This window comes from Sturnira hondurensis, unplaced genomic scaffold (genome assembly GCF_014824575.4).
Source record: "Sturnira hondurensis isolate 20B ecotype Veracruz unplaced genomic scaffold, ASM1482457v3 Scaffold0005279, whole genome shotgun sequence".
In the NCBI taxonomy this organism is placed as follows: domain Eukaryota; kingdom Metazoa; phylum Chordata; class Mammalia; order Chiroptera; family Phyllostomidae; genus Sturnira; species Sturnira hondurensis.
The window spans coordinates 14,405,333-14,432,562 of NW_028077910.1; the positions used below are offsets into that span (position 1 = coordinate 14,405,333).

Genomic DNA, 27,230 nt, shown 5'->3' on the forward strand with positions numbered 1-27,230 from the left:
TGGGGAGGCGTGGGTGTCGGCAGATGGCTAGCCATGTCTTCCATTGTGCTGTTTAATTGGAGGCAGTGGAGATGACATTCTGTAGAAGAAAAGTCTCCGGACTGTAGATCAACACTTTGGACGGAGGTTATCACAGAATAAAAGAACAAGTGGATTAAGTACAAATGTATTTATTGCATCACTGTGTTTAGTGGAAGAAATCTGGAAAGATCCTTATTGCCCACCATTAAAAGGAATAGCTGGATATAGTATGTTTCATTATACGAGGGATGGTTATATATGTTAAAAAAATTGACTTAGCCCTGGCTGGTTATCTCAGTGGATTAAGTGCGAGCTGTGAACCAAAGGGTCACCAGTTTGATTCCCAGTCAGTGGCCATGCATGGGCTGCAGGCCAGGTCCCCAGTGGGGGTCACGTGAGAAGCAACCACACATTGATTTTTCTCTCCCTCTCTTTAAGCAAAATCTTTAAAAAAATGGACTTAGATCTATTCATATGGACTCACCTGGAAGGGTGTCCATGGAGGAGGAAGATTGCAAAACACTGTGTTTTGTGTGATCCCACCTTTGTATAAACAAATTGAAACAGAAAACCTATTCATTACATCTGTTTGTGTACACAGGGAAAAAGATATGTAGGGATACATTTCGGGTTTTAATGCTGATATTTGGAGGAGTGATGCAGCTTGAAGACCGGTGCTATTTTCTCCTTGAGTATCGGTTTTGAAAAATAATGATTAATAAACAAACTAAAAAACCCCTCAAGGATGTGTTAAATCTCAGAGGCTGGTAAAACACAGAATGCCTCCTTCACCCAAATCCTGATCATGTACTTCTCTCCACAATTATTTATTGAGGATCTCCTAGGTGCCAGGAGCTTTCATGGACACTGTTTTACTCAATTTTTAGAATGACCCCAAGATAACTCATTTTGGGGTGATAAAATAAGACAACATGGAACTGCAGCAACTTCCTCAAGGTCAAATCACTAGGAAGGTGGTGGAGTCAGCTTCTGTGCCCAGTTCCTCTGGCCCCAGAGCCTGGGCACTCTCAGACCGTATCCTCTTAAAATCAGGAAGCGAGAAGGCCCTGTGTTTCAGGTCAGGCAGCCTAGCCTTCTCTCTAAGCCTGGTTAAGGGTCCTGGTTAATGCATGGAAGGGTGATGATGTAGGGACCATCTAGGGATCTAGATGAGAAAATCCTGCTGGGAATAATCCCAGTCCTCACTGAAAAACCTAAGCAATAGGACTAGAAGGACCCCATTTTGAAAGAATCCCTTTGCAGGGGAGTCATGTGGTGACGTCTCCGCCAGGGGCAATCAAGTGTGGAAGGGACATCGGACACCAATTGTCATCTCCTTTGAGGGTCTCAGGGTGTGGGAAGAGCTGCTCTACTTCCAGCTGGCTTTGACCCCTGAGGTGTTTCCAGGAGCCTTGTGATGTAATCTCACTTTCTTCCATCTCAGGCTGGGGGCTCTCTAGCCATGATTATGGGCTTCAAACACCTGATGGGTTTCAGCGCCATGGAGTTCTTCACAACACATGTCCAGCCAGAGAGATTGCATTGCTTAAGACAGAGAAAACTCATTTCTAAATTTTTGTTGAAACTGTCAGTGCTGGCAAGGACTTAAAAATATGTAAGCCCTTGGCAGGCCGAGTTTTAGCATCAGGACTGCAGGTTGTAGATGTCACTGAGGGAGGTTTTCAGTGAGCACCGTATTATTCACAGGCATTTTCTGTAGCATGGGCTTCCTAGATGGGCTATCCCCAAAAGCCCAAATTAGTTGTAATACATTTTAATTATGAAAATACTAGATACTAAACAAATAAAGCTAAAAAAGGAAGAAAGTTTGAGGTAGTGGTTCTCGGCATTAGTATTACAGAGGGTCCTTTTAAAAAATCCTGATACCCAGGCCACACCTTGGGCCAATTAAGTCAATATCTGGGGGAGTGGGAACCAGACTCTGCTGGGAGTGCGGCCCCAGTGGTTACTCAATTGCCCAGGTGATGCCGCTGTGCAGGTGAGGATGAGAATCGCCACTTACTGACCAGTGCTCTCACCCAAATGAAGCAGCAGAGGTCCAGAAGCTGGGCCTGGACTCTCAGCTCAAATCAGCCCAGCAGATTGCCTACGGCTGGTGCCGGGCTTCAGGCTCAGTTTGCCATCGCTGACTTTGGGCAGAGAGGACTTTGGGCGCCACCCTTTAGCTCAGGGGTGTCAAACATTTTCACCGGGGGCCACATCAGCCTTGCGGTTGCTTTCAAAGGGCCGAATGTAATTTTAGGACTGTGTAAATGTAACTACTCCTTCATTTGGGGCAAGGAGCTCGGCGCTGCTGCTGTTGGGTAGAAACAAGGTGCTGCACTGGGGAAGACCAGGTGGAGGGCCGGACTTGGCCCACGGGCCTTGCATTTGCCACCTGCGCTTTAGCTCAGTGGTGAGTGACCTGTCCTGCAGGATAGCCAACTCACAACATCAAAAATACATTTCAGGGCTGCTGCTTCTTTTTGACGTGAAAATAACTTGTCTGAAGCCCATAAAAATGATTAGTGTTATAATTTAAGATTATAGAAGACTATAAAACCTAGTGACTCTTTATTACTATTACACTGTGCAGCTGGGTCTTTTTAAGAGGAAAATGTAGACAGTTATCTAAACTTCTATTTTCAGATTACATCATGGATCTTAAGAGTGAAACCAGGTGGTCTGTGGGTGGTTCTGGAATAATAATTGCTCATCTCTGCTTTAGCTTATGTTTCCCTAACACCTGCAGGGACGAGAGCTAATTAAATTGATTTTCTGAAGCTTTCTACTTATTGGGGAGTAATACTTCTTTGGACTTAGCACTTTTCCTCATTAAACCAGTGGAAGTGGTTAAAATTGGAAAAATGGCAACACCTAGCTTTGAGAAAAGCGCGTGTGCAAGCAACACATTCCTGTGGCAACTCTGATAAATGGAGTTTCGATGCAGTAACAGGCTCTAACGAGACCAGCAGCTAGTAAGTGGTGCTGGGCTAGAATTCCAGAATGGGAGCTTAGAGCAGTGGCAGAAGCGCTGGTTGGGATGTTGTTGATGTCCTCTTTGGGTCACTCACACACACATACACACACATCTCTCTCTCACACACTCACACACACACCCTCTCTCTCACCCTCATGCACATACACATTCACTCCCACACACCTTCACACACTCTTTCCCATCTTCCTGGCAATTCACTGCATTGCTTGTCCTTTGCAGAGTACTTTGTTTTTTTCTGTAATAAAAATAATCATCCTGGCTGGTGTAGCTCAGTGGATTGAGCACAGGCTGTGAACCATAAAGAATGCTGGTTCCATTCCCAGTCAGGGCACACGCCTGGGTTGCAGGCCAGGTGCACAGTTAGGGTCACATGAGAGGCAACCACACATTGATGTTTCTCTCCCTCTCTTTCGCCTTCCCTTCCCCACTCTCTAAAAATAAATAAATAACCTCTCCTTTACTTCTGTAGACTTGGCATTCTTCTTCATGAGAACCAACAGAAATGGTTAAAGCAGGAAGAAGTTCCTGGTGAGGAATTCAGTTGAGGAAGAGCGAAAAGGGAAGAAATGCGGCCAGGGTAGGGGCTTGCGAGTGAGCACAAAGACATATCATATGAAACAAAGTTTTAATTTTTATTTTACATATTTATACATAAAACTTTCAAGGAACCCTCTGAATCCAACAGAATGTTAATAGCACATCTAAAAAATGAAGTTCAGGTAGTCAACATTCACAAAATGTTGAAAACTGATTAAAATATACGTCTTACGGAGAGCTACGACTTCACTACGAGGCAGGCATGTATGTTCCGACTTGTATAGCACCGTCATTTACAGTTCTTTACAACTACCGTGGGGGTGGAAGTGGTCACTGGTAAAATACTGCTCCAACTTAAAGGCCTACACAAATAAAAATAAAGTTAAAACTACCCTCTTTAGTTAACCATGAGTTTTGATGGTGTTAAGTACTGTACATTTCTGTAACAATATTTTATTAAAATGCCTGATATTAATGGCACAGTAAAAAAATTAAAATAAATTAAGAAGCAAAGGCCAATCACTGGACATTAAGCTTCAGACATTATCAATGACTAACACTGATATCTGCTTGTTTCCGCGCCACCTTTAGCAACAACATTTTTACAACCACAGAAGCAAATGAAGTCTGGTTTGTCCTCTGGTTGGATGGCTTCTTTTTACTTTGCGGGCATTTTCTCTGCCATGTGCTTCTGTTGACTTTCGGCGTGTCTGTAAAATTAATACCACTATTTAGCGCCAAGAAGAAAGATCCAACCTACTTTCCAATCAACAGCTAAAATGTCCTCCAAACAGAGGTTCGGAGTTACTCATAGTGAAACCAAGAGATCCAAGAAACAGTTCTTAATTTTAATGGCCTTGCCCTTTTCAATTTTTATATTCTCTGTAGGATTCCTTTTATTTAATAAACCACTGGATTAACCTGAGACTGTTAAAGTGCTAAGCTCCAACATGAAGAGGTAAGTCTGTGGGACCAAGTATTCACACATGTTCACGATGTGCCGGGCATGAGGGGTTTGGTGGAGGGTGGACAGTACGGCCTTTGCTCTCATGGAGCATCTACTCCAATGGAGAGAGACATGAAAGGAATAAAGAGCAAACAAGGAGCGAGCAGACAGAAAAAAAGGGCTAAACAAAAAGTCAAAACAAGGTAGGATGATGGAAAGTAACATCATGGCCACTTAATCTAAAAATGTGTGCACATGGACACACAGCTAAGTATTGGTGGGGCTCCTGACAGAAATCGGAGGCCAGTGACCTGACCTAATGCCACTCTTACAGAAGTTAATGTCTTCCTAGCAAATGGCAGGCTTTGGCGGATATGAAGAATTTCCATGTCTTCATACTTCCCCCCCACCCCCTCAAACAGCCCAAGGGCATGACCACGGCAGCGAGGGTAGAGGTAGGAGGGGGTGAGTCTTTTTATTTATCCAGCCGTATTCTGGCCCGGGAGCCCACAGATCGGCTGACCCAGCACCTGGCCAGTGGAGACAGCGGGAGGAATGGCCAAGCTGCTTACATCCCTTGCATGGGCACTAAAATTAAACATCTCAGAGGATAGTGGGGTCTGACGGCTGCAAAAGACAAATGTTTTGAAGAAGGATGTTAGGAAATTATAAATTTGGCAAGAGAAAGGCCTCTAAGGGTGTGGTTTCCAGCTGTACCCAAAGGCTCAGGGACCGTTTTCGGGTGCTGCCCTGATTTGGGTAGCCAGTGACGTCAAGTGTAACTCATTGGTTTTATGCAGAATGTCTCATGTCCACAGTACAGAGAAGACAAACCACAAATACTTTCTGAAATAGGGAAGTGACAAGAGTCCTTGCCACATTCAACAGCCCACAAATAATTGGTGACATTCATTTAACAATAAAGGAACTCAAGGAAAAGCCTCTATTCTAAAAAAAAATTATGCTCTTTAGCAGAGCACCTCACGGCCCTATTTATGTGTCAATACTTTATAAATGTTCCTGGAGGTTCCAGTGTGCAGCCAAATCTGAGTCTGAACTGGTCTGACCTGCCCTCGGATGGCAGGAGTTGGGCAGGTAAGGGGCAGAGGTGAGCAGGACTCCAGAAGCCCTATAGCCACACTCAGTCCACTTAGGTCGGGCTTCAGAGCTCTGTAGGGACATTAAAGTACCCTCCGTCTCCCCCATGAGCAAAGTTATATTTCTGCTGCGAGGGACAGACAGACTTCTCCCTACTTACTCTAACGTAAAGGGTTCCTCCAACACCTTTAAACTAGGGACTCCCCTCCCTTTAATCCTATGGTTCTGCCTGCCCTGCTTTCCATGAACACACCATCTGAAAGGTATATGCAAAACGTATACTACAATCCTACGTAGCAACGTGATCCTTGGAGAGCAGGGAGGAGCCTCCTGATGTCCCCCTTGCAGCGACTAAGACCAATGCTGCTTTCTGGGACAGAGTAAAAGTCTCTGCTGCCACAGGCAAATCGTGCGTTCATCAGAGTTCACACAGTTTTCAAAGACGCAGGTCCTGGGTGTATACTTCACTACGATGGCCCATAGTCTCAAGGCTTGTATGTAAATCTCTCAGACTAACAACGAGCGATATAGCTCACAGTTAGTGCCCAAGCACATCTGCAGACGGCAATGATACTATCTGAGTGCTATTTCAGATGCAGGCAAACATGCTGAGAAGGCATGGGGAGGCCTTGGGGTTTTTTGTTTTTTGTTATTGTCGTTTTGTTAGGGGCAAGGCAATCGAATATTCAAAGCGTGCAAAACAAGAGTGCTGCCCACAGGTCTTTAAAAAAAGTCTGAACATGGTTCTGTGGCATTTATTTTGCTACAAACTAGTTTTATAACGTGGCACTTAGAAAAGTATTTCACCCCGTGTTACACACTGAGAAGGGGTCCTGAGAGCATCTTCACCGTATATGTTTTCAAGCTTCTTGATCATATGGTTGATTCCTTATGTTACTGAGACAAGTGGTGTTCTCTCTTTCCTTGGAGAGCTGTTCGCTCTCTGAATACCATTCCTGGGATTAATAGTGATTGCTGCCTGTTGGTTTAAAGACTTCAAATAACCTGCCTCAGAAAAGGTGCCGAGTAAATATGAGATAACAGGGATGCTCACGGTATCCTGTGTACTTTCTCTAGTTACAGCGAAAGGCTTTTCCATAAGGAAAACTAACAGGTGTTAGATCTTGACTAGCATTGGCCTCATTTCCTTGCCCTCTGGGGAAGAAAGCCTTCTCTGCCTCTTCCCAGAGAGGCACTTGGAGCCAGGCCCAGCTAGATACTCAAGGCCTGGAGTCCCCCCCTGGTGAGAGCAATCTGGCAACACTGGTCCTGTGGAAAGGTTCCAGTGTCCCTGCCTTCTGGGCCCAGCACATGTGATCAAGAGTCACATCACATAACAGCAAGTGCCATTTTGTGGCTTCCACCATATGGCTGCTCATACACTGGCGACCTGCCAGCGTGGAATGGCTTAGCGCCAACTCCCCGGGCCAGTCCCGCAGGACAAAGTCCTACTAGGCCAGAACTGCTGACCTGACTTGAGTGCAGGCGCACGTTCTAATGCCCCGACCCCCCCTCACTGGGGGGTGGTTATGAGAGGCAGTGCGTCCTGCAAGGAGTGTCTGGGCCACTCCTCCTCCATCTGAACAGCAGACGCCAGCAGGGGTTAGGTGAGCAGCTCATGGAAGGGAGGCAGGCAGTTCTCCGGCGCTCGCTCTTGCCCTGATTCTGAAACTTCAGACCATCCTGGGCTTCTTTCTCTGGAAAGGGTGAAACCCCACTGACCTGGTCAAGTCTTCGATGTCCACCAGCATAGCATCCTGTTCTGTGTGCAGCTCATCTCGGATGAGAAGCAGTTGGACCAACTCTTCATTCAAGCCTGGGAAGAAGAGAAGACAGCATTGAAAAATACACAAGACTGCATCCACGTCAGAAGGAGTAACTATTTATGGGTACATGGACCACAAATATCTCTATCTCTATCTATCTAACTACCTATCTATCTGTTAAAATTTAGAATTGCTATATTAGCTTCTCATAACCTTAGGGGAAACCACTGATTTGAAAACATGACTAGCTTGCATAATTATAGGAGTGTTGGAAGAAAAGGAGTCAAGTACAGAGTATTTCCAAATACATTTACATCAAAATGGGAAAAGAAATTGTTAATGATCAGGGGAACAGCTTGTTAGGAAATGCAGGGTTTTGTTTTGAAAAAAATGTGAGCGCAGAAGTCTGGGGTTTATTAAGTTTTCCGCTGCTCCTGCCACACGGAGAGTTGGGAGGGGGGAGCTGCCGTAGCTGACAGGCCGTACTGGCCGCCCAGCTGGAGAGGAGGGCGCCTCAGGGATCTCAGAGGCTTCCCGCGGTCTCGGGAAGGAGCAGCCCCTGTGCAGGTTGTTCTAAGAGAAGGTGGAAAGGCTTCCAAGAATGGAAAGCCAGATGCAGCAGATCGGAAGGGTCCATTAGACCCCGAAATCTCTGGAAAACAGGTGCCAAGGCAAATATTCCTTATATGGGGATAAAAATAGACACATCTCTTTCTTTCCTTTTTTTCAGTTATACTTTAATGATTATGCCATGATTAATCAGCTGTCCTGATTCCACCCGTTTGCCTTCCACCCAGCACCCCCCCTCCCTCAGGCAGTCCCCACACCATTGTTCATGTCCACAAGCCACACGTACAAATTCGCCTACACTGTAGTTTACATCCCCATGGCTATTTTCTAACTACCTATTTGTATTTCTTAATCCCCTCCCTCTTCACGCACGACCCGACACCCTCCTCCCGTCTGGCAACCATCAACATGCTCTCAGTATCCATGATTCTGTCTGTGTTCTTCTTGTTTGCTTAGTTTGTTTTTAGATTCAATTATTGATAAATATGTATTTGTTGCCATTTTATTGTTCAGAGTATTGATCTTTTTTTTTTTCTTAAATAAGTCCCTGTAACATGATGGAAACACTTCTAATTCTCCTAAATCAGTGCACTGGGTCAATATGGCTTCTGCCTCTGAAAAAAAGGAACAGGCAAGGGGCCCTTTCTTGTGTTTCTCCCTCAGTTCAGGTAAGAATTAAAGCTTCTAAGTCTGGCTCAGGCCAGTGTGGCTCAGTTGGTTGGAGCATCGTCCCATAGAACAAAAGGTTGCAGGTTCGATCCCCTGTTGGGGCAACCAGTCAATGTGTCTCTTTTGCATTGATGTCCCTCTCTCTTTTTCTCCCCCTGCAAAAGCGATAAAAAAAATGTCCTTGGATGAAGATTAAAAAAAAAGCTTCTATGTCTGGATATATGGACACATGGTAGAGAACATTCGTTTAGTAAGAGCTCTGGGCCTGGAAACCAAAGAAAGGAAGTGGGTATTCAGCCGCATCCCCCTTGGAAACCCTCTGAGAGACCCTGACTTCAAATGATGCATTGATCTGCCTTTAGTTCAGGCTAGTTTCCAACTTTAAAAAGAGAGGGGAAAAATCACACACAGTGATCTAAAACTTGATCCACCCCTGATGAGGATGAGATGACAATTTTATTATTTAAAAGTCTAAGGAAGATGTTTTAGTGGTAAACTGTTACTAGAAAGAATGAAATTCCTAGTAACTTATCCTCAACTAAAATTCAAATGTAGTAGAACATTTTAAAAATCCAGTGAATCTATGGTCCTCAATTAAAATGTTAAAATTCCTTTTCTTGACTTTAAAACAATATTGAATGCGTTAACTTGACATTGGATATGTCTGATTCTGTTGTGTTCCAATGTGTTCCTGTGGGAGCTTCCATACGAGTCCTTAGTAGAGTGCCTGCATAGTGTGGAGGAATTTTTTTCCCCATATAAAGTTTTTAACTTTTCATTATGGAAAATTTCAAACTGATGCAAAAGCAAAGAATGCAGTGTAAGAAGTCCCATACCTCCCACTAGCTTCAACTAGCCAATCCTGACCCAGGTTATCTCCCCTTCTCCTACTAAATTATTTTAAATTCCAGACATCATATTATTTCACCTGCCAGTGCTTCCGTATGTCTTTCTAAAGATAAGGTTCTTTAAAAAAATGAACATAACCACAACATGGTTATTGTGTCAGAATAAAAAAGTAAATAATAAAACATTTAGTCAGTGTTCAGACTTCCCCAAGTGACTCCTAAAGATGCTCTTTGTAGTTGGTCGTCTGAATGCATTCAGTTGGCACACCTTATAAGTGGCTTTCTCCGTGTATGATTCTAAGAAATCCTAGGTCCACCTGGCCTAACCACACTGCCCAAGTGAGCACGTTCTCTCTTTCATGGGGCTGAGCAACGGACCTTCTCTGTGCCTCTAATCAGCGTGAATGAGCGCCGCTCACTCACTGCCCCTCTGCATTTCGGTTATTCCAGGGGAAACTGGCCCATCGGCTGTCACACTGCGGGTCATACATACTCTCACCACCTGGAGCACAAAGTCAGTCGAATGTGACTTGACTAAAATGCATGAATGCACCAATACAGTGGAGGGTACAATTATACAACGAATGACCTGTGACTACTAAATTGTCTTCCAGAAACAGAGGGTGCAGGCCAAATAACATGCCAAGCACTTGCTAGGAGCTGGCAATTTAAAATAAATAAGATGGACCTAACCTTGAAAAATTCTCAAAGTTTCTGAATATTTCAAAGTAATAAAAGAGAGGGGGACAGGGGGAGAGTTAAGAGAGTGTGGAATTCTCTTCCCCTCCTTGCAAGTGCACAGGAGGAGCCCAAGGAAACACTGTACATGGAAACTGAATCGAGGAAGTGGGACTATCCCCTGCGTTTTACCCTCATCGCTCCATTTTCAAGCGCATTTTATACTTACTTTCTATCTGCGAATGGAGATCATTGACTATCACTTGTAGCTGCCCAACCGTCATGTCTCTCAGGTCAGCGGGTTTCAAACTTCTTTTCATCAAGCACTCACTTATGTGGGGCATGTGTGGCAGCTAGAGACGCGGGGGGAGGAAGGCAGGTGTGAGCAGAGCAGCCGGCATACTGAACCTGAGACCGTTTCCTCCCCGCGCTGCCCCCTACCCCCCGCCCCCGACTCACCCACTGCAATTCAAGCTCTGGGCTTAAAAGCTTTCCCAGTCTCCCTTCCCCCGTGTGAGGCCCTGCCGAGCACATGCCTAAAACACCATCACTGTCAGAATGCTGACGATTCCAGCCTGGCTCTTAACACAGGTTGTGACAACCGTGAGTCAATGACTACAACCCCAAAGGAATGATCAGGGAGTCAAACAGTGTCAATGGCACAGAATAAAATGGCACATCAGCTATTTATTCATTTATACCATGCCGTAAGCCCTGGGCTATGTGCTTTGGACGCTCTGTTCCTCCAGTGCTCAGAGTTGTGCTCTGACACAGATGTCACTGCTAGTCCCATTTGACAGGTGAGAAGACTGAGACTTGTGCGCCATGCCCGGAGCCCCACAGCAGGCTGGGGGCAGAGCGAGGCTCTTATCTACTATGCCACACCGTCTTCGTTCTGAGGGGGGAATGAGAGTGTAGCAGTGGTGCATTTGCCACAACCAATAGGTTCTTAAACTGAGATTGCTTTAAAGGAATTGAAATATCGACATTCCCAGGGCAGCCAATATTGCCCCTGAAAAACACAAGTAGACGTGAATCAAGAGCAGACTTTACTTTTGTGAAAGCTGTTGCTTATGTATCTTTCGGTGATACAGTAGAAAGGAAAAAGAAACAAATATTTCTCAATGACAGTACTTTTTACAAACTGCCTTGGAGAAACCCAAGTTTGCATAATTCTGGCAAAGGGCGGGGGCAGCCTCAACCATGGGCAGCCACCAAACACTGGCTTGCGTTCCAACACTTGCTGCTTACGAGATCAGCGACGGGAGACTTTTTCCTGTTCTGTTTTTCCACTTCTACTTGCATTTTGGCCATGGGTTTGGCCATGGCGAGGGCCATTTTGGCTTCAGCTTGTAATTTCTTTTGCCTGGTGAGGAAATCCATATCGTCTAGGGATTCAGATTCCTCTTCAGTAGTGTCTCTATCAGAATAGGAAGAACTCTGTTTGCTCTGTGAAGGGAAGAAGAGCAGCGTTGAGCTCTGCATGCCAGGGGTACCACCTGGGAGAGGGGCTGGAGCACCCCCGAGAGACTCCCCTCCATCTGCTCACTCGCTGCTCGATTTGATGTGCACCCATCTCAAGTAACACTTACAAAGGTAGTTTATCTCCCCAGTGTCGATACAGATTATGATTGTAGCATAATAAATTACAGGCACAACAGATTTATGACAAACTTGAATCAATTTCTTTGACTCTTGGTCTCAAAAGACCAAGCACAGCAAACTATTCCAACCATAGCTAAGGCAGCATGTAGCTCTCTGGAGTGGACAGGACCTCAGGTATCCAATGACCAACACGGCTTCTTTGATAAGAAAACAAGATTGGTTGGTGAGGAAAGTGATGCCCAGATGTCACAGAGCAGCAAGAATTCCAGCAACGAGCCCCCATGGTCAGTAAGCCATCTTTTACAATGTGTGTGCAAGAAACGTGTACGGCATACTAGACACACTTGCCCGTCTCTGGACGACAGCTCTGTGAAGGAGCTTTCCCACCCTGCCCCACCCGCATCCTTATAGAAGGTGTCCTGCCACTACTCTGGGCTCATATTTCTAAACCCAGTGGGGAAGGGTTGGTGTTTAACATACCCCCTTAGAATTTTTTTAGGGTATATGTGATTTCTCTTCTGGTTTAATAGGAAAGTACTTACTAACTTGAACAGAGCTGACGCATCCTTGCTGCATCACAGTTCTTATTTCTCAGTGACTGTCAGATTTTAGGGGCATGCCACATGGAAAAACGCAAAGCAACGTTTCTCTGTTTAAACCTCTGTAATGCTTGTTCCTGACTAACAACAGAAAAGAACCTGAAAGACCAGGAAAGCACACACATCCAGCCCCAGGTACAGCTGTGGACTCACCATGGGCGACAAGGGGGTGTCCAAGCTGGTTTCAGTCTTGCTGTCGTCCGCATCGCTGTCCTTGTCACTGCCGCTGTCGTTGACAAAGCAGATCTGCAGGTTCATCCCACTCTGCAGGCTGGGCAGAAGCAAACAGGACACCAAGTCCACTCAGCATTTGTTACCTGGCCGCACTCAAGAGCTGCCTGGTTTTGCTAACAGAAAGTAATTTTATGTGTTCTTCATGTGGAGAAGTGACTGACCGATATTACTCTTAACTCATAAGTGATAACATACAAGAGGATAATAATCACCTGTTAGCTTTACAACTTGATAAATGATAAAATAACTTTTACTAATATTGTACTGTTTTTTCCACATTCATTTCATGTTAAGTGAAAAATATTAAAGGCCACATATTATAGCCCCCAGCACAACACCAAACACACAGCTGGCACCTCCCCAAAATGTGTTTAGTGATTGAGTTTCTATTCCTGTCGATGAAGATGAATGGGGCCCTCGGCCCAAATGAAGTTGCACGCTGTCACCCAGTGTCCTATCCCATGGGACAATCCGAAACTCCCCAGAGCCGCCACCCCAGGGCCACAGATCTCTGAAGACTGCCCCCCACCCCCTGCCCCTGACAGAGACAGAATAGGGCCATCTGAAGGAAAATTTTATTTAAGGCAGTTGCCAAAAGCCAACCAAGGGAGCTCACTTATGTCATTAAGAAAAAACCACACCACAGGTTCACCCTAGAGAAACTTAAGGAAACCCCAAACCCAGTGAGAAAGGCCCGGCCTCTGGATGCTGTGAGGTTCTGCAGGCTGCCTGCCAGGTGCTCTCCGAGCCTGGGAGGTGGAGCTCATTCTGTTCATGGCAAGTCAAATCCTGAAGCCCCGGGAGGGATGCTGCTGGAATGTGGTCACCAAGGGTCACCCAGCTGGGTACCTGTCATACACTAGGCCACACAGCAAGTCTAATGCTTTGTCCTAAACATCTTCTGAAGTTGAACACATCTTCCTGCTCTTTGGTGAGGGAGAGTTCTTAAAGAAGTAATTTTCTTAGCATCCCTAGGAGCCCCCAGTCTGTGTGTCAGACTATACACAGAGTGGGAGGAGGAGAAAGGAGGCTCTTAAACAGCAAGGATCAGAAGGCTTGTCCAAACCAGGTTTAGGACAGGGCACACACCAAATGGCTCATTGTTACCACTGTCCCAGGGAGAAGGGCAAGGAACTACTTGTCTGCAAGTTGACACTTGTATTTGATTTTTTTTTTATTCCAATGGGTAGTGATGCTTTGTACAAACTCTCAGATGACTCACAGAAAGTGCTTCTTAGAAAATGATACAGAACCTAGAAAAGGAAATCTACTGGTTGAACACAGGCACCACATTGTTATGTGTATGTACTGCCACCTATTGTTCGCTTCCGTAATGACCGAAAGTCCCAGCTCATTTCCCCAAAAAGGAGACTTGAAGACCAGTCTCCTCAGGAAACTGGGGGGCCCCCTTTCTGGGCACCCCACCCCCATTCCATTCCCTTCCTGTCCTCATACGTGGCAAAGAGAGCTGGGCCTGGGGCTGAGCAACAGGTACTTTCTGATCAGCTAGGGTGCTTGGGTGCAGGTGGACTCAGGTTCTGAATCCTCATGTCTATCCCTAGGCATATTGCTCTATGACCCTTGGTGTTCTCATCTGTCAAATGGGGTGAAACATTCAGTGTTTTGGAGGAAGAATGAAAAGCGTTAGCAGAGAGCTGGCCACAAGGCAGTGTTCTGTACATGTTAACTGCCCTCCCTTTTCCTGTTTTCTGAAAGCCTAGACAAAGGAACACAGAATTTTCAAAGCGATGTGCCTTTGCAAAGGGACCTCTACCATCACATACAAGAGTGCCTTGCCTGGCCACAGCGACACCCAGGTGCGCACTCAGCTCTGACAGCTCGTCCTTGAGCTGTGCGTGACTCCACCGGGCAGCCTCACGCATGCGAAGGTGGAATTTGTCTCCTTTAACTTTCTTGCACTGGATTTTATTTTTCTGGAGAAATTTACTATGTTTAGGTGACCCTTTGATCCCATATAAATTAGGTTTTAAAATTTATTATCTGTAGTTGGTAAAAAACAAAACAAAAACCACCCCAATACCAACCTATTATTAATAATAAAACTCAAGATGTATGGATTGGAAGATAATGGGAAATAAAATTGCAAATTAAAACCAGACATTTTAAAGACATGTTTTATAATAACAATACATTTTAAATTAAATCTAATTTGAATCTCAGATTATGTCGCATTTTCTAATTTATTGAATAAAGTTTTGAAAAGAAGTATCTTGGCCAGAGATCATAAAAATACAAAATAACCCACAATCCCATCACAAAATAAGATTTGAAATGTCTAAAGATAAATATTCTGAAGGAAGTTCCATGGTCAGTTCTACTGTTCTGCCCCTGAACTGAACTTTGTGCTGGGGTCAGCTCGGACCCAAAGCAACCACCCCACACACCCTGGAGTTGTCTAACTCCGGAAAGGCAAAGGGAAAAGGGGGGGAGGGGAAGGACTTAAGAGGGAAATGGAAAAACACCTCAGGTGCAAATTGAGAAAATCGCCTTAGTACCACATTATCACCGTGGGAACCAGAGCAGAGCTTCTTACCGGGTGAGACTCGTAATTCCTTACAGCGGTAATCACCAAGAATGCCGCTCTCAAGAAAAGGAAATTATGTGCCATAACAGCTGATGGTTCAGAGGGGATTTTTGTAAAGACATCTTAAAATGGACTCAAGTTTCAGAAAGGATTTGTTTGCCTTTAGCCTTTAAGCGGGTTTTAAGATGAAGGTGGCTTTGAGGAAATTCAAGCACAGCTCCCAAACCGTGGCCTGGCTGTGGGGTGAGCAGGGAGTGCCCCCTGGAGCTGCTGAAGGCCTCTGTGTCCAGGCTCGAGTCAGATAAGCCTTGCTCTGGCTCCTTCCAGCCTGGGGAGGCCTGGTGATCGGAGGCTCACTCCTGGAACCTGGGGTCCCTGGTCCCTGGCCCTCACACCACAGTGCATCTAGCCTCACAACCAGACCACACACGCAGGCGTGTGAAATCCAAGCTGCTAGGGGTCTAATTTGTCTGGGTCTCTCAAGCACAGCCTGAGGTGAAAACAAAACACAACGCTCATCATGTTAATTAGTAATATAATTTAAAGTATCCAAGTCAAGGCCACTTGATGTTTCCAGTGGCATTTAGCAGACGGTTGCCTGCAAAAGGCTGGCTGAGTTCAGCCTTGCCTGTGGATTTGCGTGCTGCAAGGTCTGCATCCCGGTTCTCCCAGACACCTCTCCTCCCTACGGACCTCGAGCACCACGAGGCAAGGAGGAACCACACTGCAGACCAGTGCTACTGCCAGGGAGGCCGCTGGGTCTGGAAACAGGGTGTTCTGGGTGGAGAATGCCCAGGAAGATGAAGAGATTAAAGATTAAGTGTGCCTTCACTGTTCAGCACCCACATCTGCTTGGCATTTACAATAAGACTGTTACTTACAAAGTGCTTGTGTTGGCTTCCAACTACTATTGCCAGAGATATCTCTAAAATATGCACACAACGGAGAGGATGGTAGAAATGGAAAGTTCTCAACTACTAAGGGGATACCTAAAAAATTTAGCCAAGTGCTCACAGGACTTGGTATAAAGACAACACTTTTTCTGAAATGCAAGGACAAGACCAGTTTATTTCCTGAGACAGACCATGCAATGACCCTGAAGTCTGCTGGTACTTCCAGCAGGCCAGTAGCCATTGTGGATCAGGCCTCAGTTCTTGGCCTTGGGTGTGGTGACCGGCACTGGGCTGGGCTGCAGCCAGTTCTGAGCCCCAGAACTATCTGGTGTTTTCTGATTTCAGAAATAAGAATCGCCTAGCACCAGCTCAACCACCAGCATCTTCATATAAATATTTAAAATTCTTGGATTTTACCCCCTGCACTGCCTCTTAGTTAACTTCACTTGAGATGGTGCAATGAATTTGGGTTTAAAAGCATGCTCATGTACATTCTCTGCTTGGGCTGAACAACCCAAACACCTGTGGCTTACAGGCAAGGTAACGGTCACTCAGAGAAGTCCAATGACTTGCCCCAGAACTGTGACAGCCTCATGATAAAAAATGGCCCCAATTTCTCCCCTCCTGGTATCTGTAAGAGGACTTCACAGCTTTTTCCATCAAGAGGTCGGGTCCACTTCCCTACTCCTGGGCTGGCCTCCTGACTTGTCCTGGCCACCAGGGTGCAGAAGTGGCTTCATTCCTCTTCCAAGCCTCCTTCTGAGGGAACCCTGCCACAGTCCAGGCTAGCCACTGGTGGATGAGACTTTGTGGCACAGAGATCAGCAGCTGTCCCAACAGAAGCTGGGAACACAGGACAGAGCTCAGGTAAGAGCAGTAGAGATACCTCACCATCGGTGTGTAACTGACCCGCAGACACACAAGTACGCCCCTGGGAGCCCAGGTCTGATCTGCAGACCTACTCAGCTGACCTACGTAGGCTCCGAAGCTAAAACCGGTGTTTATCATCGTATGCCACTGATGTGGGTGGTTTATCATGCCTCATCATCATGGCATCGGATAACTGTACAAGGTCACAAAGCAAGAGACTATAGGCTGGACCTCTGGTTTTAGAATCCAGTGGCCTTTCCCCCACATAAACTTAGGTTTGGATTTATTAGATTTTGCTTGTGATGGTAATATAATTTTAAAGGGCAGACACCTCCTGTGCTTGCTGATAATTTCAAGACAATTGTACAGTTTCCTTAAGAAACAGAATGAGAGGGAACGTCCCATATGCCTGTGGATTTCCGACATGCCTTGCTCATTCTGTGTCCACAACCAGAGTGCCTAGGAGCCATGGGCCCCGCTGTGCCATTTGTTACGCAGCATCTCCAACTAGTTGGTGGATGGGCTTTTAAAATACACGATCTCCATTTATTTTAATGGATCTGTGATGCATTATTCAAAGACTTTGCACATGTTGAATAATCAGCCACATTTTTTATACCTAATCTTTTCAGTTTCACAAGCATTTCAAAGGGGAAGGAACATAAAATGTGGGCTGTAATTACCCAAGGGTAGCTGTAAACACAGTTTATTTTTCTAAGGATTTGTTGTGAAGAAAGAACGTGAGAACAACTGAGCCTGGCTAAGTTCTAGATGCCGCATGTGTGGAATGGTGTCTCTGTGGGTTGTGCTGAGGGAGGTGGGCAAATCATAAAATACCTTTCCCATCCCCCAAACCTCCCATCTCCCTCTTCCTTACCAACTGTTTCATATTGCCATTTATCACGAAACTTACAGAAATACCAATTACTATTCTTTTTAACAAAAGGAAAAGGCAAAATTTTCCCAATATTTTCCAGATATTCTTCCCAATATTTGTTATTGTGAAAATACACTGCTATTTCTTATTTTACTTTAGAGGGAATGTGCTAACTCTTTGCTACAGGCTGTTTGGTGCATGGGGTGATGACTTTTTTAAAAGGAGCGGTATTCATTTAATAGGAGAGAATTTTGCTGGCACAACATATACCACCATACACACAAAAGATCTGCGAACGATCTTCATCACTGTACTAGACAGAAAGGGGATGTTTAGCCGTGCACCCATTCACTCATTCGCTGGTCAGGCACCAGCATCTCTGCGAACCCTGTGGCACCAACACACTAGCGCAGAGCGGCTGCCGGTCCCCTTGGCCCAGGGCACACACTCTCTGGTTTGCTGGTTCTGCCTATTGTCTTTTATGGGTTTCTCTACTCATTATGTTTCTTGCCCCTGAAGACATTTTATAGTTCGCGACCCCTTAATTAAGTGTATGCATAGTAGTAGCTGAACCAAGAATAACAGAAACCAGGTCCTCCTAACAGCTACCAATGCTTGGATCATTAAATCACAATGTATAGATAAAAATGTGGACTGTACAGGGCACTGGAAGAGAACTAAACACACACACACACACACACACATTGGCCGTTCCCTAGCTTATGTATGAGAAAAGATACTTTAGTAACCAGGGCATTAACTAATCAGATGTTAACCACGAAGAGTGAGTGAGCAGGGAAGTGCAAAAGAAGGGAGAGGCTGGAGAATTGGGAGAGAGGGGAAAATGCAGGAGGGGGGAAGCCATCCTCCAGCAGGTATGTGACCAAAGATGTTAAGGGTAGTTTCGAACTGTGTGCTACAGGGAGGAGTCGGGGACAGAGGAACCACCTCCTAGAGGACTCAGGCCTCCTCGGCAGAAGCCGAGAGGCAGCTACCAAGGTGCCAGAGTGTGAAGGGCCTTCTCTGGGTTTCTTCCTCCCAATCAGGATTACCTGCACATACTCTCTTTTTCTGCTCCCTTTTCTAAGGCTAGTTCTAGATTCTTCCATCTGCACATGTTCATGCAATGGCTCGTAGGCATCCAAGACCACATGGCCACAGAACCTTCTCTACCCAAGAGACTAATGGGAAAGGCAACTAGCTGTCTCCAGCTTTTCTCTGGTGACTAGAGAGCTATGAATACACCCTTGCGTTCCTCAGACAGCTGCTGGGTCTAATTCCACATCAGTGTCCAGTTCCTTCACTAATGACCACTTACACGTAATTAAATTTGGAATTATAGGATCTTAATGTTGGAAAAATGCATTTCACCACAACTACTTTTTAGCATTCACTGAACACCAGAATGAGGCTGCTTCTCCTTGGCACCAAATACGGTTTACTCTCATCTTAATCAAAGCCTAATGATTTCTAAGCAGTCTGCACTCTGAAATAAAAAGAGGAATTATCACGTTTGAGCATCCACTACATGCTAGACACTTTATAGTTTACCTCCAATCCCCAGACACACATGAAGTAAGTATTCTGATCTCCTTTTCACATTCGAGAAAACTAAGGCTCGGAGGTTAAATCATACAGGGTCACCAAACTGGCGTTCTACTGCAGAGCCTGGCTCTTCCTTGAGAAGCCAGGGCACTTTAAGGAGGACAGAATAAATTCACAGAAGAGAAAAAGAGATGAAAAATAAAACACAATGAAAACAAAACAAAACAAAAACTGGAAACAACTCCAGTGTCTAATAAGAGATTGATTAAGCACGTTTTGGTGAACTATACGATGGGCAATTGTTCATGATATATTTAAAAATAGCTCATAAAACAGTAGGCATGGTAAGAATTCAATTCTGCATACAAAATTGTGGAGACAGATGCACCAAATAGGAAATATACCTAGGCATTTTTTTGTGGAAATAATTGAATTGACTTTGAATTTTTCTTCTTGTGAGTGCTTCTGAGTTGTCATGTGTGGGCACTTAGCAGGAATCACAAAAAGGAAAAGGAGAGAAAAATGGGTGAGCTGATTAGCACTCTGTGTTGGAGGAAAGGGGAGCAGGATGAAATGCTGGACAGCCACAGAGGGTGGCTGTGTGTCTGACTCAGATGGTGTCTCTGCAGGGACTGTGACTCACATGTGAGTCAGGCTGGGCTCTGTTTTTGGCAGGATGCTGGGCTGATGGGAGATCATCTCGGGGGACAGCAAGAAACATAATTTCTTACAAGTGAGCCTTTCTGTGGATGGGTTCCCTGACGTCTGTCCAGCCCAGTCTCCCGCCCTGTCTCCTCCTTGGACCTGCAGCAGATACTGGGCTCTAAAATAATCGCCCGATGCCCGACTGTCCGTATTTTTAAGGCCAGCCTGCCTATTTACTCTGCTCAGCCCAGACAGAGTTTAGGCTTGTATCTGCCCGACCTGCTGCTCAGTTTCAGCTGCTGGGGCTGAAGAAATGGTCGTCCCCCGCCAGACCTGTGACAACGTCCGCAGGGTGGGGGGTAAAGGTACGGCAGTCCGAGGGTCAGGGCCTGGATTTGGGGAACACGGAATCACTGCTTTCACCACTCTTTGCCATGTTTAAAAAAATGCTGGGCCTCTTGTGCAGACTTGGTTGCACAGCAACCTGTATCTCAAAGGCATTCTCTTTCGTGATTTAACGTGTGGCCATTCGATTTCTGTGCAGCCATCAAAAAGAATGCAGGAGATCTACCGAACTGCTTGGATTCCAGGAAGCCTGGTCATGCACATTCTGCCATCTTTAAAATCAGGATGTGCCTCGCAATCTCCACCACCCAGGAGGCTGGTGGCAGTTCCGCTCCACTGAACTGCAGCCCCATCCGCCAACAGACCAGTTAAGGAAAGAGGCCAGCCCTGGGAGCTGGCCGTTCACATCTTCTGATAAGAACAAAGCTCCAGCATCAAAACCTGTGGAATGGGGACAGTGGCTTAGGAGGTGACACAGTGTCCCTTACAGCACACAGGGTGACAATGTGGGGAAAAGCAAAGAATGAGGCCTTTGAGGGAAAGTAGTTCAACAGAGAATTGGGCTCTGAATGTGAAAATTTGTTGGACTCAACCAACAAATTTCATTTTTTTTCCTGTATGCACAAAAGGCATGTGTATATCTAAGTAATTCTAAAAAGACTCTTTTAGTAACTAAAATAAAAATTCTGAGTGATAGGAGGCATGTATCATCACTTAATTGGCAGTGGTTCTTTGAAATATTTTCCCCAGGTTTTTAATGCAGTGATAATCTGAATAACGAGATAATGCAGGGGGCATAGAACATTTTGTCAGAGTGAACTGGGACTGTGTAAATCTCTGGCAGAGCTCACCCGAAGTCAGTGAGGGGGTTTTCTAGTAGCAGTGAATGCTTTTGTAAACTCTCAAAGGGGCCCAGTCCTCATGCGAGCTGCGTGTGTGCAGATACATGTGGGACCCCTGCCCAAAGATGTGCAAACCACAGTAATAAAGTCATGACAACCTGTCAAAGATGATGCACCAATGAAAAATCATTCCTAGAAGCTCTTTTAATTAAACATTCAGCTGTCCACTGGACCCAATTTTAAATATAAAATGCAGCCCTGTGGCCTTTTTCTTCCTGCCTCCCACCCTTTCGCAATAGCTCCGACAGTGAATTCTCATTGGTGATTAAAAAAAAATTCGTAAGACAGGGTACAGCTGGTTATGCCTCTAGCAAGATGTCAAATTTTGCTTGCACAAAATTAATTGCACCTAATTAAACTGGGGTCATTGGCATTACTGTAAAGCAAGGCTATTTACTAGACAAAGAAAATTTCTCAAATACCAATTTGCTTTTCTTTCAGGTTTGTGAAAGAGAAGAATTGCTTACATAATTAAATTTGTTTTGCCATTTTAAGCTTTTTGCTCTTCAGAAGATCCACTTCAAGTCTTGTTTCAAATGTTACTTATGAAGTTGTATAACACTTTAGAATATTAGAGGTAATCCTTGAAGGAGGTTATAAAAAAATGATAGGTTTTTTCCAACTAACATCAAAAGGAGAATTTGTAAATACCCATTTGCAATGACACATACCTTGGAATTACTAATACACAAAAAGACTTTCTAAGCAAATTACTGGTATACATGTCTGAGATTAATATGAAATTAAACATACGTTGCATGTAATAAATAGGTTGCTATAGTATGCACCTATTACTGCAAGAAAGATGCCTCAGGAAGCCCATTTCATTGTGATGGAACAGGACACCCATGCTGGGTACATATGACCATTATGCTTACTTCTTCCAGGAAGTTATGCAAAAATTATCATCATTAGAGACAGAAAGATGATTCACATTCCTGGCAAAATGATGCTGGTTTGACCTGCGGTTCCACGGCAGATTAATATATGCAGATTCTCAGCCCCTCATGGTCAAAGCTCCCATGAACCTGTTTCTTTAATTGCTCTCAAGATCAATGCTATGCAGTCGCTACATCTCCCTAGGCTCTGGCACTCCCTGTCTCCCCACCCAAACGCAGAAGGACGTGGTGGGTACCTACTACGGGTCTTGTTTCAGCCACTTACCAATAAACCTGCACAAACAAGAGCAATAGGCGTTTTGATTTGGGTATGTTGCAATGGTTGAGATGAGTAAACAGTAATCATTATTCAAACCAGCTGCTCAAAAGCTCTCTGGGGGATTTCTGTTTTCATTATATTCACAGTATTCAGAGAGGAGAGCATGGCCTATTCTAGGTTACACCATCTCATCTCTACTTGATGAAAAGGACTGTATTAGATCTTATTTATATTTATTATATGTAAATAAAAATCTATCTTGGGGTAAGGCAAGAAGGGAGCCGAGAAGTAATTTTGCAGTTACTTGGAGAAAAGGAGAATGAAGAAGGCAGAGAGAGTTTCCTCCAAAAGGTCAGATCAGGGTGTGATGTTTGAAAAATGAAAGGCTTCCTGGATTAGTGTCTCTCACTAAACGCCACTCTGTCCTGTGTTCTCGCAGCCGCCAGGCCAGGTTCCGCTCCTTCTGTGGCACTACGCTGTGTAAACCCAGCATCCGAACTCTAATGCTGACTCAAGATCAGTTTGGCCAATAAAAAGATTTTATAGAAAATTATGATACTCTCATAACAAAAGGAAAATATTTATTTTTTAAAAAATATTTATTTTTTCAAGAACATAATTAGACCTAATATTTCTTAGAAACCTTATTTCAAAAATAGGTATTTTATTTTTATCATTCTCTTTTAAGCTTTTAAAAGCTTCTTGCTGAAATGTTTTTAACTAGAAAAAAATGATAAAGATCATACAGTCTCAAATTTGAAAGGCTGATTATGTGTGGATTAGCAAATTTTGAAGAAAAAAATGGGCACTTCCTATAGTTGCCACACTTCAGTATAAGTCAAAGTTAATTAGTAGAGTTATGAAGCAACATAAAAGATTCTTTTGCTACAATATTAGGCATGAACCATCTTTATGGGATGACTGTAAACCTAGCTTACATTTAACAGCTTGTCACTCTTTTCAAAAGTGCTTCAGGAGATGTCACCAATCAGAAACATTCAGTGGGGACGACCAAGAGGGACCTATACTCACAGGCGTGGCTTAAACACGTCTTCCCAGAAGACCCCCATGCCGTTTCGTAGTGTCTCACATAACGTGCATGGAATTTTTACAGGCACACACATACATTCTTCAAAACACATAAAGAGAACTCTATCATTTTACCAAACAAAGATGCCATTTACGTGGGCAGTCCCCACCTTAACAGTAAGCTCAGCACTTCAGAATTCGTTGGCTGGCCAATTCATTTCAAGTCCTCAGCCTCATTTAAAACCAAGTACTGAGCTTTCAGAGAGGGCGTTCATGTAAGATTTACCTAGTTTGGATTATTTAACTAATTCAACACGTGTGCTCTGGTACATGTTTGGACACTGTGGTGACCTCAAAGATCGGACATCCCTCAAATACTTTTGTAAGTAAGAGGGGAGGTATTCCTAGCTCTGTGAAGAATTTCAGGGGTTGTAATACATTAGGAAAAATTAATTCTAATAGGGATGGAGAATATGGGTTGTACAAACGCAACTGAACATTTCCTAGGGCTTTTCTCCTCCATTATCTCTGGTGAAGGGGAATGACAGTTGTCAGTCTTTGCAGACTCTAAATTTATGGCAATAAAGAGATATTTCTTAGAAACATTGTCATTATTAATCATCATCTTAAGTATCCAAAAAGTCATCATGTTCTCACAGAGGATGATCTCATCCCAGCATGTGGAGATGAAAACATCGGAGAGAACAGGATATAAATAATCTTCCTTATGTCGAGTCAACAAGTGTGGCTTGTTCTGAGCTACTGTGAAATACATGTGTTTAGATCTTTGTGTCTCCAAAGGGGGTAGATGACTCAGTGAGTTCCAACTTTCGCTCTGCCAGCAGGGTTTCAGGTGGGCTCTGGAGGCCTGCAGGGGAGGGGTGGAGAGGGGCACGGATGGGAAACGACAGGGGTGCATTTTCTGGGCAGCGTCACCCCAGTCCCTTTCCTTTAGTTCTCCTGAACCAGAGGAGGATGGCTGTGGTTTACGGGGTTTCTGCCGAGGATTTTGCTTCAGAAGGTATTTCTTTGATCATTTCACTTATATGCGGCATGTAAGGAACAAAATAAACAAACAAAAACAGACTCACAGGGCGAACAGACCTACGGTTGACAGCAGGGAGGAACGTTGGGGCACTGGGTGAAAAAGGTGAGGGGATGCAGAAGTACAAATTGGCAGTTAGAGAACAGTCACAGAGATGCAAATTACAGCAAAAGAAAGATAGTCAATAATATAGTAACTGTGTATGGTGCCAAGTAGGTACTTGAAATACTGGGGGGACCACTCTGTAAATGACACAATTGACTAGCCACTATGCTGTACACCTGAAAGTAATCCGGAATAATACTGAATATAAATTGTAATTGAAGAAAAAAAACCTTCATGAGACTTCTATTTCAATATGGCATCCTGAACACAGCTGTATATCTAATCTGTTTTCTGAAATACTACTAAAGTAATGTTAAAGAGAAAAGGTATAAACCTACATAGACAAAGAAAATGGAAGACAACAAGCACACAAGAGAGTTTGGAAAATTTTGGAAGATAAAATGCAAGTGATGGATGAGAGGTATCTGACAACACCCGACAGCACTATCTGGAACCTCTATTTTCTCTGTTCAGCTACCACCCTCTGGCCAGCAGCACGTGAAAGGCCATCATCTGCAGACGCTGAATCGAAGGAGCTCTGGACTGGGGCACAGTCAGGGACAGCTAGACCGGCAGTAAAGGGCCTTACTGGCCCAAGGGAATTAAGGGAAATTCCACATGCTGAACCTTCAACCCTTCCCTTGCTAGAGTCTTAAAACACTGGTAATCTGGCTTGAAACTCTTTTGCGTGAGGTTGGAGAGTTCTCTGTGATGACTGACAGCTCAAGAGAAAGGATAGTTTTAGGTGGTTTTAATATAGTGAAAATCTAATTCTCACCTAAATTAATCTATAGATTCAATGAAATTCCACTCAAAATCCTAAGAGAATATTTTGCTGAACTTGATTAGATGATTTAAGATTTATACAAAATAAAAATACATAAAAGAGTAAATATAAAATAAAAAAGAACAGGCAGTGTGTTTCCGAAGAAAAAGAGTAAGAAGAGGGGCTTGTTCGTTCAAATATCAGGACTTATTTTGAACCTCTAGTAATTAAGACTGTCTGGTATTGATGCAGGAATAGAAACGCTAGTCAATGAAATAGAATGTGTTCCAGTTAATGTCTGCTATATATAGAAGTGGTCAAATCAGTGAACCAAAAAGGGATTATTTAATAAATATGATGAAAAAAGTCATGTATATGGAAAAAAAGATGATTAGATTTCTCCTCATACCATATCAAGAAACCAACTTCTGATTTATTACAGACTTAAAAAAAACCCCCGACTCTTTCAGCTCTTATAGGATATCTAGGCTAATGTCTGTGGACCATGGGGTAGGAGAAGATTCTGTGGTCATAAAAGACACATTGAAGACGTGGAAAGACAAGCTACAATCTGGGAAAGGTACCTGCATTATACACAGCATATTAAGGATTAGTATCATGACCACACAACTTTCTTAAATCAATTTTAAAAAAAAGGAGAATCCATAAGATCCAAATAGACATTTCACAGATGAGGAACCAAGGATGGCTAATAAACACAAAGTAATACTATGTTATACAATTCAATTAATAAAAGTTTAAAGTAAATTGGCAATATTAAGTGTTAGAAAGGTTATAGATCCATGGGCTCTCTGAAAACACTGCTCGTAGTATGAAACTTGTTGTAACCATTTTGGAAAAAAGATGAGCCCTCACTGGTATGGCTCAGTGGACAGAGTGATGGCCTGAGAATCAAAGGATCACCAGATTGATTCCCAGTCAGGGCACATGCCTGGGTTGGGGGCCAGATTCCCCAGTAGGGGGCACACAAGAGCCAACCACACACTGATGTTTTTCTCCCTCTCTCTCCCTTCCTTCCCTTCTCTCTAAAAATAGCTCACTTCTGGCCAAGATGGAGGCATAGGTAGATACTCTATGCTACCCTGAACAACCAAAAGAAGGACAAGAACAAATTTAAAAACAAAAATTGCCAGCAAATTGAACTGTATGGATTCAACAATTAAAGAGTTAAAGAAGAAACATTCATCCAGACCGGTAGGGGCTGCAGACAGGACTTGCACAAGGCTTCAGCCGGCAGAGCAGTGGCCCCACATTTACCCACATGTGGATAAACCAGGAGGAACAACTGGGGAGTGAGACATACCGCACAACCCAGGGTTTGAGTGCAGGAAATAAAGCCTCAAACCTCTCACTGAAAACACCTGTGGGCATTCCGGTGGGAGAAACTCCCAGCCTCACAGGAGAGTTCATTGGAGAGACCCACAGGGTCCCAGAATGTACACAAAACCACCTACCTGGGCATTAGCACCAAAAGGACCCAATTTGCTTGCGGGTAGCAGAGGTGGTGACTGAAATCCGGCAGAGAGAGGAATAAGCAGCACTGTTACCTCTTAGACCCCTCCCCCACATTAGGCATCACAACGCAGCAAAGTGGGTTGCCCCACCCTGGCGAATACCTAAGGCTCTGCCCCTCACTACGTAACAGGTGTGCTGAGACAAAAAATATGGCCCAAATGAAAGAACAGATCAAAGCTCCAGAAAAAAACGCAACTATTTGACGAAGAGATAGCCTACCTATCAGATGCAGAGTTCAGGATGCATCTGGTAATCAGGATGCTCACAGAATTGGTTGAGTATGGTCACAAAATAGAGGAAAAAGAGAAGGCTATGAAAAGTGAAATAAAGGAAAATGTATAGGAAACCATCAGTGAAGAGAGGGAAACCAGAACTCAAATTAATGGTTTGGACGAGA

The 27,230-nt window shown here is 44.2% G+C and overlaps 1 protein-coding gene across 6 annotated transcripts in view; it reads right to left on the reverse strand.

The window, feature by feature from the left end:
• Positions 1 to 3,630: 3,630 nt before the first annotated feature.
• Positions 3,631 to 27,230, reverse strand: part of SCHIP1 (schwannomin interacting protein 1) — a 149,159-nt gene continuing 125,559 nt past the window's right edge. For all 6 annotated transcript variants that reach the window (XM_037046647.1, XM_037046648.1, XM_037046646.1 and 3 more), the window contains 5 exons: positions 12,492 to 12,609; positions 11,386 to 11,583; positions 10,364 to 10,487; positions 7,326 to 7,419; positions 3,631 to 4,269 (listed from right to left, as the gene is read on the reverse strand). In XM_037046647.1, coding sequence (XP_036902542.1) covers positions 4,218 to 4,269; positions 7,326 to 7,419; positions 10,364 to 10,487; positions 11,386 to 11,583; positions 12,492 to 12,609 — 586 coding nt within the window. In that variant the 3' untranslated portion in view covers positions 3,631 to 4,217. The remainder of the gene's footprint in view (positions 4,270 to 7,325; positions 7,420 to 10,363; positions 10,488 to 11,385; positions 11,584 to 12,491; positions 12,610 to 27,230) is intronic.